At 42.9% G+C, this 12,661-nt stretch overlaps 1 protein-coding gene across 1 annotated transcript; it reads right to left on the minus strand.

Moving 5' to 3' along the window:
• Positions 1–7,936: 7,936 nt before the first annotated feature.
• On the minus strand, positions 7,937–12,381 carry LOC124676968 (calcium-dependent protein kinase 13). The gene is made up of 7 exons (XM_047212980.1): positions 11,541–12,381; positions 10,720–10,863; positions 10,477–10,629; positions 10,257–10,372; positions 9,600–9,767; positions 8,755–8,979; positions 7,937–8,231 (listed from the first exon to the last, which is right to left on the minus strand). Exons 1-7 carry the CDS (start codon positions 12,274–12,276, stop codon positions 8,109–8,111), a joined length of 1,665 nt encoding a protein of 554 aa, XP_047068936.1. The 5' UTR covers positions 12,277–12,381; the 3' UTR covers positions 7,937–8,108.
• Positions 12,382–12,661: the final 280 nt, after the last annotated feature.

The following is a 12,661-nucleotide window of genomic DNA, read 5'->3' on the forward strand; positions in this document are numbered from 1 at the left end:
TAGCCATGTGATACACCGTTGTGAGTGTTTTGGCTTCTCCATATGGCATAATGATACTCATCTCCAGTTCTCTGGGTAGTTGTACTGCAACTCTGCACTTGGCTACTACATCTCCGTCGTAGTAGATGTATTTTATGATAGGAATCTTGGTTTCGCAACCAAGATCATGCAGCATCCTTCGCAGGAGATCTGTAAGACTTCCTTCATAATCACCAAGCTAACTATCAACCTTCCTTAACGTCCTCTTTGGAAAAGTATTCGCCATTCTGGCTATACACATGAGTAAAATATTAGTAGTCATTGATACGTCTCAAACGTATCTATAATTTCTTATGTTCCATGCTACTTTTATGACAATACTTGAATGTTTTATACATACTTTACATCATTATTATACATTTTCTGGCACTAACCTATTAACAAGATGCCGAAGCGCCGATTCTTGTTTTCTGCTGTTTTTGGTTTCGGAAATCCTACAAAGGAAATATTCTCGGAATTGGACGAAATCAACGCCCGGGGTCCTATTTTTCCACGAAGCTTCCAGAAGACCGAGGGGGAAAGGAAGTGGGGCCACGGGGCGCCGACACACTAGGGCGGCGCGGCCCAGGCCCTGGCCGCGCGGCCCTAGCGTGTGGGGCCCCCGTGACCCCTCCAACTCCACCCTTCCGCCTACTTAAAGCCTTCGTCGCGAAACCCTCTGTACCGAGAGCCACGATACGGAAAATCTTCCAGAGACGCCGCCGCCGCCAATCCCATCTCGGGGGATTCAGGAGATCGCCTCCGGCACCCTGCCGGAGAGGGGAATCATCACCGGAGGGGCTCTACATCATCATGCCCGCCTCCGGATTGATGCGTGAGTAGTTCATCCTTGGACTATGGGTCCATAGCAGTAGCTAGATGGTTGTCTTCTCCGCTTGTGCTATCATTGTTTAGATCTTGTGAGCTTCCTAACATGATCAAGATAATCTATTTGTAATGCTACATGTTGTGTTTGGTGGGATCCGATGAATCTAGAATATTATGTCAAGTTGATTATCCATCTATCATATATGTGTTGTTTATGTTCTTGCATGCTCTCCGTTGCTAGTAGAGGCTCTGGCCAAGTTGATACTTGTAACTCCAAGAGGGAGTATTTATGCTCGATAGTGGGTTCATGCCTCCATTTAATGCGGGATAGTGACAGAAAGTTCTAAGGTTGTGGATGTCTTGTTGCTACTAGGGATAAAACATCGATGCTTTGTCTAAGGATATTTGTGTTGATTACATTACGCACCATACTTAATGCAATTATCCGTTGTTTACAACTTAATACCGGAGGGGTGCGGATGCTAACCCGAAGGTGGATTATTTAGGCATAGATGCATGCTTGGATAGCGGTCTATGTACTTTGTCATAATGCCCTGATTAAATCTCATACTAATCATCGTTGATATGTATTGAATCTTTATTTGTCAATTGCCCACCTGTAATTTGTTCACCCAGCATGTTAGTTATCTTATTGGAGAGACACCACTAGTGAACTGTGGACCCCGGTCCATTCTTTTACATCTGAATACAATCTATTGCAATCATTGTTTTTACTGTTCTTTGCAAACAAACACCATCTTCCACTCGATACGCTTAATCCTTTGTTTTTAGCAAGCCGGTGAGATTGACAACCTCACTGTTACGTTGGGGCAAAGTATCTTGATTGTGTTGTGCAGGTTCCACGTTGGCGCCGGTTTCACCGGTGTTGCGCCGCACTACACTCCTCCACCAACAACCTTCACGTGCTTCTTGGCTCCTACTGGTTCGATAACCTTGGTTTCTTTCTGAGGGAAAACTTGCTGCTGTGCGCATCACACCTTCCTCTTGGGGTTCCCAACGGACGTGTACATCACGCGCATCAGTCATGATGCATCATAATAATTATAATAAAGAATTATCGCACTAAAAGATATTATTATGTTATCCTCAAGTGAATAAACATCATATTTATAGAAAATTCTTTACTATTCCTACTTGACTCCTATAGTTTTTTCCGTTTACTAGGTTTTTCCAACCTAAGGTCGCAACATTTGCTCTGATACCAGCTGCGGTGACCCAGCATATACCACTGCATGTTGTAGTATACAAGTCGTTAATATGACAATCATGAAGGGACTTCTTCACAAATATCACATCCCTCAGAGTGATACAACAGAAACATTGCAGATCATAACACTCGCATTATATTACAAGCATGGTCTTAACAAGTTGGTATTCTCACAGGTCCGATGAGAACACCCTACGATATTACTTAAGTATCATTACAACTCAAAGTAAACATACATGACGAGCTCAACAACTTATTTAGGTAAGTCACTACACTGCTCAGCTCCGAGATGTCTAGGGTAAGACTCTACTCCTCCGCCTCTGCGTCATCAACTCCGTAGGCTATCCCATAGTCCACGCCTTCAACTCCTCCTGAAAGGTCTGGCTCTTCATAGACCACCTCATAGTCGCCTTCGTATGCTCCGGTGCAGGCCTCCTCTTCATGTTCACAGTCTAGCAAGGGTGTCGAAAGAAAGTGAGTACTGAGGTACTCAGCAAGTTCAAAAGAGAAAAGGTGTTTGATGCACTAGCTACGACCATTGATCAGAAAATCTCGGGTCAATGCATGTTTCGCAAACATTTCTTCAAAATGTTTATTTTATTCTGAAAACTATGCCCGCCAGTCTTTACAGGTTGACCAGAACTTCACACAGTTCATTTCCTACCGTGTTCGTAGTTCCCTTCCCGGAACTAGGAGTGACAAGCCACAATTTCATACACTCTACAGAGGTGCGTTACTTTTCCCATAAGAGAACTTATCCTTGTTGCCAACCGGGTGTACTTTCCCGTCCACACTTCCTTGGTGTGAGGCCCAGTATAAGAACCAAGCCAATCACTGCCTTCTCTGCGACCCCGCATACCCACCCTTTTGTATTCAGAGGGCCCTTGATCGCTTAATTATCTAGATCGCTTGATCCTAGGCCATGATACGATCCATCATAGACCCTATTGCACAATGACGTCCACTTGGGACCGGAGAGCTTTATGGCCTCTCAACCTTACTATGGGACCATCAGCACACCACAACGCCGACAATTAGGCATTCGTTGATATGCGAAAGGAAGAAGATACATATGACTTCCCTAGAGCCATTATAGATCTCATGGTTAACGCAAAATGTACGACACTAGAATCACTAGTCGACATTTGTGATTAGTTCTAGATGAGTAGAACCCTTGCAATGGAACCTCCACCATCAACACATACCATGGTTTCATTGCCCACCACATAGTCATATTCATAATTGGAAAAGTAACATTTTATTTTCAATGCAGGAGTGATAAGTATATTGCTTTGCGAGTAAATTGATAGAAAATAATCAATATGGCATGAGCAAGAGTGAACTTGCCTGGAGACTGCGAGATAGTGGAGTTCGAAGGTTTGGATGGAACCTAGACCTCGGGTTCTGAAAAGAAGCATCATTCTCCGATAAGGACAATGTTATAAAATCCAAATGATATATGCATGAGTGATTTATTTTATGTTGAATCCCTTTCCCCGGAGTATTTATTAAGATTTGTGGGATTAAATCTTTATTTTGTATATTTATGCCTTAGGCAGTAATTTACAATCTATTAAGATTATTTTGATATGGGTTTCCTTGAAAAGGAAAAGATTTAGGAGTAATTGAATTTTCCTTTGAAGAATATTTATTTCAAATAAAAGGAATTGAAATAATAGAATTTTCCTTTTTGAAGTATCTATCTCTAAAGAAAAGATTTGGGATATTAGTATATTTCCTTTTGGAAAATATTTGTTTTAAAGAAAAAGATTTGGAATAATAGAATTTTCCTTTTTACAAATATTTATCCCAAAAGAAAGGATTTGGAATATTAGAATTTTCCTTTTGGGAAAATATTTGCTTTAAAAGAAAAGAACTGGAATAATAGAATTTTCTTTTGAAAAAATCTGATTAACAAATATTTAAAATCATTTAGAATTTTCCTTTTTTATATCAAAGGAAAATTGCAAATCTTAAATTCCAAGTTTGGAATTCATTTCCAAATTTCCAAAATTTAAACTTGTATTGTTTATTTCCTTTCTTATTTTATTCTGGTTGAGAAATATTTTTAATGTATTATTCCAATTTTCTTGAATTTTTGGAGTTGTTCATAATTTATTTGGAATTTTAAAGTGGAAGGGTTATTTGAATTTGTGAAAAGACAAAATTACCCCTGGGCCCACCTGCCAGGTAAACCCTCGGGTTGAACCGGACCTGCCCAGGTCGGTCGGCCCACCGGCCTCATTTCCCCTCTCTCTCACCCGCTCCGAACCCTAACCCTAATCTCTCTGGCGATTCCCGTGGCGATGGCGTCGCCGCCACGGTCGCCGCTATGCTCCGGCCAACTCCGACAGTCCTGGAGCTTGCCATAGATCGCGTTCGAAGCGGAACTCGATGACGCATCGATCTGTCCGCGTCGATTTGAAGCTCCTCGCCTCTCATGCCCGTGCGCAAGCCCTACCGTGCCTAGGGTTTGCGGGTTCAGTGCCGATCTCCGTCGATCTGGACTCCCCGGACGTGATGATGCTGCTCGCCATCCTCTCTGGTGGTGGTGCGTGGCTGGCACCGGCCTAGCCGCGGTTTGGAGCTGCCGTGGCTGGCCTGTGCCACCGTGCCGCCATGAACTCCACCAGGCACGCACGATTATCCTCTTCTTCTCTCCTCTCTACTCCATCTACCATGAGCTCTGGCTACTGGTCGATCTATAGCTTGTGTTACTGCTGCCTATTACGCATGCTATGTTGTGTTGATTCTTCCTCTAAGCCTAGTGTTGCTATTCTAATTGTTTGCTTATGCTTGTTGTATTGTTCTCCTAGCCTTTCTCTAGTTGTTGATGCTTCTGTGCTTGATCAAATGCTTATTGGTTGCATTTCAGTTAGAAGTGGCCAATTGCCTGATGCTTGTGGTGACTGTGATGCTCTCCTATGGTTTGTATTTGATCGAGATGCTCCATTTGGATCATTCTATGCTAGTGGCTAGGTTACTGGCACCTTGCTTAGATGATCTTGATGCTTGTCCTAAGCTACTGCAATTATCTTAGCTTGCTATAGTCGCTTACCATGTACTTGGTTAATGCGTTGTTGCCTCTCATAGCACATTGATAATGAATCAATGGCTAGGATGCCTTTGGGTATCCTACTGGTTGCCTCACTGTGTTGCTTGTTGCTTATTGAGCAATGAATTAAATTGAATTCATGCAGTGGTCACTTATATGTATATGAACTGCTTATGCAGTATTGACTATATGCATTAATTTGTGTTGTGTGATATCTCCAAGATCAATTGGAAGATAAAAATAGTCTGAACCCCTCTTGGGTAATGATGACTTATGATTTATTGATGCTGGATGTCTTGTGGTTGATGTGACCACAGTAGCACTTGCTACTGCTTAGGTTGCTCTCACTGTTGGATCAAGATTTGTTGGTTAATCTCAATATATCATGCATAGTAGGGTATCATATATATATGAATGCCATTGTGACTTGTTTTGTGAAGAAAATCATTATCAACTGATGGTTTAATTGGCTAGGATAGCTAGGTGGTCTCTGTAGCTCCTAGTGACTATGTACTAATCTATTGGTTTGCTCCCTATGCATCTATAATCTTCTATTTGCACATAAAATAGCCTCTGGATAGTATATTGCTCTAGTTGCTCTCTTTCTTCCAGCACCTCTTGGTCAATACCAAATGATGTTAACCCTCTCATGAGCATCTGCTCATGAATATGTTGTGTGAGCATGCTTAAGGATGGATTAGATCCTCTGGATCCACTCCAGGTATAAGTTATACCTTGCTCCAGCTCCTAGATGGTCATTTTTGGTTGTTGTTGAGCTTTGCTCGATGGATTTGATTGTCTTGTCCTTCTCCTCCTAGATCCTGGAGATTCTTGCTTATGTTACCATGGTCACTGGTTGGTTTGGCTTTGGTTTGTTTGGATAAAATGGATGGTTTCAGTGATTTGGCTGTGTTCTTGATGAAGAACAGTTATGAACAACAACCGTTACTCCTCTGCTTCTTGTTGACTGTGGTCTGGTCGATTTGTGTGGCCTCTCCAGCTGGCTCTGCCTATTTGTAAGAGCTTGTGTTGCTGCCAATGCTTGACACACAAGCCTGTGCCACCTTGGTGACTATGCCTGTGATGTGTGGTTGTTGAGCATGCAGAGCTCCATATGAGCTGTGTGTGTGCTTGGGTTGAAACTTGATCCCATCATTGGCTCCACCATGGTCATGCTTACCTCCCTTTGGGCATTGGTTTGGAAACTGACCAGTGGCATTGCCACTTTTTTTAAAATCAAATTATGGTCTGTTTCTTTGATGTATGCATGTTCAAGGCTTAAAATGTTCCACGGACAAGAATATCCATTACTTGTAGTTTAGGATTTTAGTTATAGATCAAAATTGTAATCTTCTTTTACTTCTTTTATTATATTGCCAATTCTTGTATATAAAAGATATTGTAAAGACAATGTATGTGTGTGTTATGATCAATAAAGCTCAACGTTTTCCTTAAGAGCTTTTCATTATTATTTGAAATTCATTTGTGGATTATTTTGTATAAGTGTCATATGAATTTGGATTGTGTATTATAAATTCATTTGAATATTGTTCACTTATGATATTCTTTGTTTGAAATTCAAATTTGAAATGCCAATTCAAATTCTCCTCCAAAACCCTAACTTTCAAAAGAGGTCATGTCTAAGTTTATATCACTCATATTACTCTAACCCTAGTAGCAACGAGAGAGAAACTTCGATCACTCTTAGGTTTTATGCAATTAAGCACGAAAATTTCCTCCGTTTTGCGATGAAATGCACAACCCATTTCTAAATCTACCCCTCGTCTGTCCTAAGTTTTGGGATGTTACACCCCACCCCAGAGTGTACGGGTGACCAAACATTTTAATCATCGACAAGTGTAAATAAAATTAAGGATCAAATGAAATGCGAAAACGACTGTCGAAATAAAGAGCCAAATATATAAGGACCAACTAGCAGTACGAACTAGCAACAACTAGCAACTGACTTTATATGCTTTTTATCTCTATTTTCTGTTAAACCATAGTAGGCAGTAGCATTTCATCATTAGCTTGTTCATTTTTTCATTTGTAAAACCTACTACATTATTCAAACATTGTTTATTTTACCAATTTGCAAATTTTATTGAACCATGCATAAGCAGAAAAAGGCTCAAGTCCTCATACTATGCAAAGCAACTAGGGAGTAGCATTTCCAAATTTGCATTTTAATTAGCTTGTTCATTTTTATTTTTATTCATCAAAGAGCCTTTTATCAGGAACTAGGCAGTAACATTTCCAAATTTTGATACATCAACATCAACATCAACCATAGCATTTTATTTTCAACATAAACCAGTAGCATTTTATTTTCATTTTGATTAACCAACTAAACCAACTGCATTTTATGGGTACCGCATCTTTTTAACCAACTAAACCAACATAAACCATTAACCAAGTAGCTACTGCATTTTATTTTCATATTGAGTAACATTTCATGATTTAAAGTAGCTAGATCTTTAGGAGCTACCAAGAAGCTAGGAGAAGCAAGCGCGCCACAAAAGAAGGATATCTGAAGGGCCAGAAGAACCAGCTACCAAGTGCAGCAGGTAGAACTCTACTAGCAACCTAAGTATAGAGGCTAGGTGTAATTGGTATCTTTTGATATTAATATATTCTCTTTATCCAAAAAGAGAAAAAAGGGAGTAATATCACGTCCAGGACGGATCATCAAATGGACACATTGCATTGGGATAAGGCATTTCAAGAGTTAACGATTCCAGGTAGATGTATAGTGCAAGGTAATTCACTGAACAATTGCAGGGATTAAGCAGTAGCAACGTGTGAGATCATATCAACCCAGCTTAGTATGCATTTCATCCAATCAATTGACGAGCTAAATCAGAATCCCCAGGAACACACATCCACACAGACACTGACAACATTCAAAAATTGCAGGAAGGTTTCGTAGAGCCGGAAGGCAGGAAGAAGCTAAAGCCACAAGCTGTACATCGTGGAAGTCTAGATTGCACCAGGTGCGTCCCTCATGCTGATATTCAGGCTGTTTCTCATTGTTCTTCGCCCCACCCCCATATTGCCTTTGGTCATCATGGCAACAAATTCTCCATAGTCTATGCGGCCATCCTGATAAAAGAGGGCGAAATCAGGACAAGCAAGTCATGCAACTAACTTATTATTGTTACTAACAGAACCATAACCATTCATCAATGATTGAAGCAAATGAGCTATGTTTGTTAATAAAGACAGCCTCTCTGCGCCAAATTGTCTTTTGGAGCAGCAGTTTATGGCATTAATCTATGTCGACTGTAATTTCCAAAAATGAATTCCGAAGTGTGTAGCTTCAAGGAAAATTCATTAGGCAAGTGTTTCAGTCAATGTATCTCCCAGTCCCAAAAAGTATTTTATCATAATTTTAAGTCTCGAGAGGTTAAACCTATGTGGTAATGTGGTTGAGATAGTATGTTCCTTTTGCAAATACTGGAAACCTTAATGCAAGTGATTTGGTTGTCTTGGAAGCTTAATTGCATCCCACCAGCATTGATTGTACATATCCCAGCTATGGAGACAGTAATAGACAACAGGTAACCAAGATACGTACCATATTTAGAGTTCAAATATGTAGAATTAAGTTTAACATGAGACTTACATTGTCCTGGTCGGCTTCTTTAATGACGTCGTCAAGAAAAGCATCTGGCATGTTATGCTCTAGGCAAGCTTGCTGCAGTTCATCCACTGTGATGTAGCCACTTCCATCTTTGTCAAAATATGAAAAGGCTGCCACTAGATGTTCCTCGCGCTCCAGTTTATTCAGATGCAATGTTGCAGCAATGAACTCTATATAGTCAATCGTTCCGCTGTTGTCCACATCCGCCTAATGAATCAATAATAGAAAAGGAACATGTAAGCTTCTTTGTTTACCATGTTATAAAATGTTCTCAAAGCCTCCAGCTCTCATAAAACCAAGTTGAATTTATCACACAATAAAGTAAATTTCTGTAGACTTGGTACACCAATCACTCAAAAAAATTACTTTGACAGATACGGATTTGCTGGTGCATAAGCACAGATCCATGGAAGTATGAGACATCAACAGATAGGTGCTTTAGCTAGCTGCTCTCGAGAATGCAGTTCTGCGCATAAGAAATGTACAGTTCTGTACTTTTATTGCATGCTTCCTAATCATGTGTGCCTTGCAAACCAGAAATGTAAAATTCTGTACTTCTTTAAAGTACACCACCAGCAAAAATTGCAACAGGAACATGAACGGAATTCATTTTAAGAGTCCTAGTTTCAATTGTTCCATAAAATCTCGTAGTCTATGAGATGGACAGAGGCAGCCCTATGAGATGGACAGAGGCAGCCCAAGTTTCTCAGAGACTTAAGGTTTTGTAAGACTGAACCAATAGGCATTTTCTTCAGAGAGATTAAAGCCTAGGGCGACTCAATGTAAGATACAGAAATCCAACCCAGTATTATGTTCAACTAACTCACCGCTTCCATAAGATCACGTATCTCGGTATCCTTCAGTGTGGAGCCGTATTTTCGCAAGCCTTCTTTGAGCTCATCATACGTAATTGCACCACTGTTATCAGCGTCCATAGTCTGGAACATTTCCTTCAACCCTGCAATTTCCTCCTCTGACAGGCTCTCAGCTATTACCTGGAAGAATTAGCACCAGATGTCAATTAATGCATAACTCCCCAAGGAATGCTTCACACAAAGACAAATTTCAGAACCCTATACAGTTTTTTTTTTGCGGGCTCTATACAGTTCATTTTGATATCTCATACAAGGGAAGAATGAAAGCATAAGCTCAAGCATATCACTGCTATTAAAACTAGATAATGAGAATCCAGTCAGATAAGAACTTTAATGAATATGTCACATCTCAATAAAACTCATTGGATGGCCCAAACAGAACCAATGGAACAATGAGTACTATTTTGCGTAGAATGAATAAAGATTATCGAGAAGATCAGACAGCATGTGTAAAGTAAACAGAACCAACTGGAAGTGAAAGCATGCGTAAATCAACTCTGACAGAGCAGACAAGCGGCTCTTTAAGAGCGAAAGGCTAAAAATAGCCTCTCGTGAGATCATGGATCGAAAACTGGCAATTAATAACTTAGCCTAAAGAGTCAAACTCACCCGCAAGGCCATCTTCTTCAGCTTATTCATTGCAGAGAATTGCTTAATGCGAGACAGGACAGCTGTGTCAAGAGGACGGTCAGGAGCAACTCCATGATCACGAATCCATGGATGGCCTGAATGGAAGCTCAAGTGTTATTTTTTGCCCAATTTTTGCAAATATGTCAAGTGAATTGAGTGCATTGAAACCAGGAAGTGTACATTAGTGAAAGAAACTAACATAGAACTTCATGTGCTGACAAGCGTTCCGCAGGGCGAGGATTGAGCATTCTTGTAATCAGATCTTTCGCGCTGTCAGAAATCACAGGCCAGGGCTCAGAGTCAAAATCAATGACACCTTTCAATACAGCATCAAATATTCCTTGCTGTGTCTCTGCATTACATACATTTAAAAGATCAGCCTGCATTCGTCCGTCAAAAGGCAAGCTCCCAAGTCAACTGAAGGGTAAGAAGAACAAATTACCTGCCCAAAAAGGGGGCACACCACTCAGTAGAATGTAGAGAATTACACCAGCGGTCCAAACATCAGCTTCTGGTCCATATTTCTTGCACAGCACTTCTGGGGCAACATAGTATGGGCTTCCGACAACATCGGTGAAAATTTGGCCTGGAAGGAATAGAAGAAGAAGAATGAGAAAGGTAGGCATGAGTGCAGAGAGCATCAGAAATGCGTGCGGTAACCATGTGAAGCGAAAAAAGGCCGATGTAGACTCTAGAATAGACTGCCATGGAATATTCTTTCCCAAAATACAGCAATAGCAGATGATTGATATACTTGGTACTAGAGAATAGCTGTTATCAGTGAGTCTGAAATCACTGATAGCATGCATTAGGGGAAGTTGTAATGTGAAATCAGTTCACATTAGCATACTATTCAATCCTACGACCACGAAATGAAACAGAATGACGCAAACATAAGGACAATCACGCAAGCATTAATTTGAGCCCTGCCAAATGCCAATTACAGTAGGGGAATCTTGTCTAGCGTCATCATGTTAGAGTTGCTCCCGAGCAGTATTTACTACCATTCCTGGCATAGTAGAGTGCCCATGATTCCAGAAAAGGTTCCGTTGAAGCACCTAGTAGTATCCAATCCCACGAGCACGGATAAAAGCAGAGGTACAGGAACAAAACAGAACCGATGCAAGCACAATTATGCTGGAGTTCGTTAGTCGTTTCGCTTGAGTACCAATTAATTAAGGTCAATTAATTAAACACCCGAGTAGGAGTAGTACATCGCAGTCGTTGACTAAATGAGGATTAATGTAAGCAGCATCAGCTCACCAGGCTTGAAGAAGACGGAGAGCCCGAAATCGATGGCCTTAAGCGAGAGATCATCATCCTTGTTCGCGAGTAGGAAGTTCTCGGGCTTGAGGTCGCGGTGCATGACCCCGAGCGAGTGGCATGCCTCGACGACCCCGACGATGATGCGGGTGAGCTCGGCGGCCTTGCGCTCGCTGTAGTGGCCGCGCTGGATGATGCGGTCGAAGAGCTCGCCCCCCGCGCAGAGCTCCATGACGATGTGCACGTAGAGCGGGTCCTCGTAGGCGCCCTTGATGGCGACCACGTTGCGGTGGCCCGAGAGGTGGTGCATGATCTGGATCTCGCGCCGCACGTCGTCGATGTCCTCGCGCGTGATGAGCTTGCGCTTGGAGATGGACTTGCACGCGTAGTCGGCGCCCGTGGCCAGGTCCGTGCAGAGGTAGGTCGTGCCGAACTGGCCCTGCCCGAGCTTCCGGCCGAGGGCGTAGAGGTCGCGTAGGTTGGGCGTGGGGTGGCCGAGGACGGAGCCGAGGTCCACTGGCGCGCCCGCGGCGCCGCGCCTCATGGCCGCGGCGGGCGGCGCGTGGGGGTCCGTTTTGGCGGTGGAGGGGGTGGAGGAGGGTGGTTTTTTGGGGGAGTCGGCGGCGGTGGCGGTGGCGTGGGCGTCGTAGTCCGGGTCGGTGTGGCGCTTGGAGGCGGGGTGCTTGAAGCTTTGCAGGTACTTGGATCTGAGGGAGCCGCCGCACGCGTTGCCCATCAAACGGCGGGGAGAGGCCGCATCAAGGCTCCGGGCAGCGCGCGGTTGGGTTGGTGGAGGGGAGCAGGGAAGCGTGGGGAAGAGGGAAGGAGCTGGGTGGGGTTCGTGGGGGAGGATGGATATAAGGTGGGAAAGCAGCAGCGGCAGCGGGAGAAGGAGGAGGAGGAGGAGAGGCTGCTTCACGGCGGCTTCGTCTTCTCCCCACCCGGTCCCGGTCACGTTTGGGCTTGGGGAAAGCGGGCGGAGCAACAGCTACTGCTACTTCGATTTGGATTGGATTGGATTGGATTGGCCCGGACCCCGTCTTCAGTCATTGGACGATGGCGTCGTTGATTGTACCGCGGCGCGGCAGTCAGCACGGCCGTGCGACCGCCGGGGGAAATTT

This window comes from Lolium rigidum, chromosome 7, assembly GCF_022539505.1.
Source record: "Lolium rigidum isolate FL_2022 chromosome 7, APGP_CSIRO_Lrig_0.1, whole genome shotgun sequence".
NCBI classification, from domain to species: Eukaryota; Viridiplantae; Streptophyta; class Magnoliopsida; order Poales; family Poaceae; genus Lolium; species Lolium rigidum.

Bases quoted from the DNA above. Each gene is read 5' to 3' on its own strand.
- LOC124676968 (XM_047212980.1), bottom strand. From the start codon at position 12,276: ATGGGCAACGCGTGCGGCGGCTCCCTCAGATCCAAGTACCTGCAAAGC. The intron at 10,864-11,540 runs GTGAGCTGATGC...TATTCCTTCCAG, and splicing joins CTCCGTCTTCTTCAAGCCTG to GCCAAATTTTCACCGATGTT. The intron at 10,630-10,719 runs GTAATTTGTTCT...TATGTAATGCAG, and splicing joins TGTGCCCCCTTTTTGGGCAG to AGACACAGCAAGGAATATTT.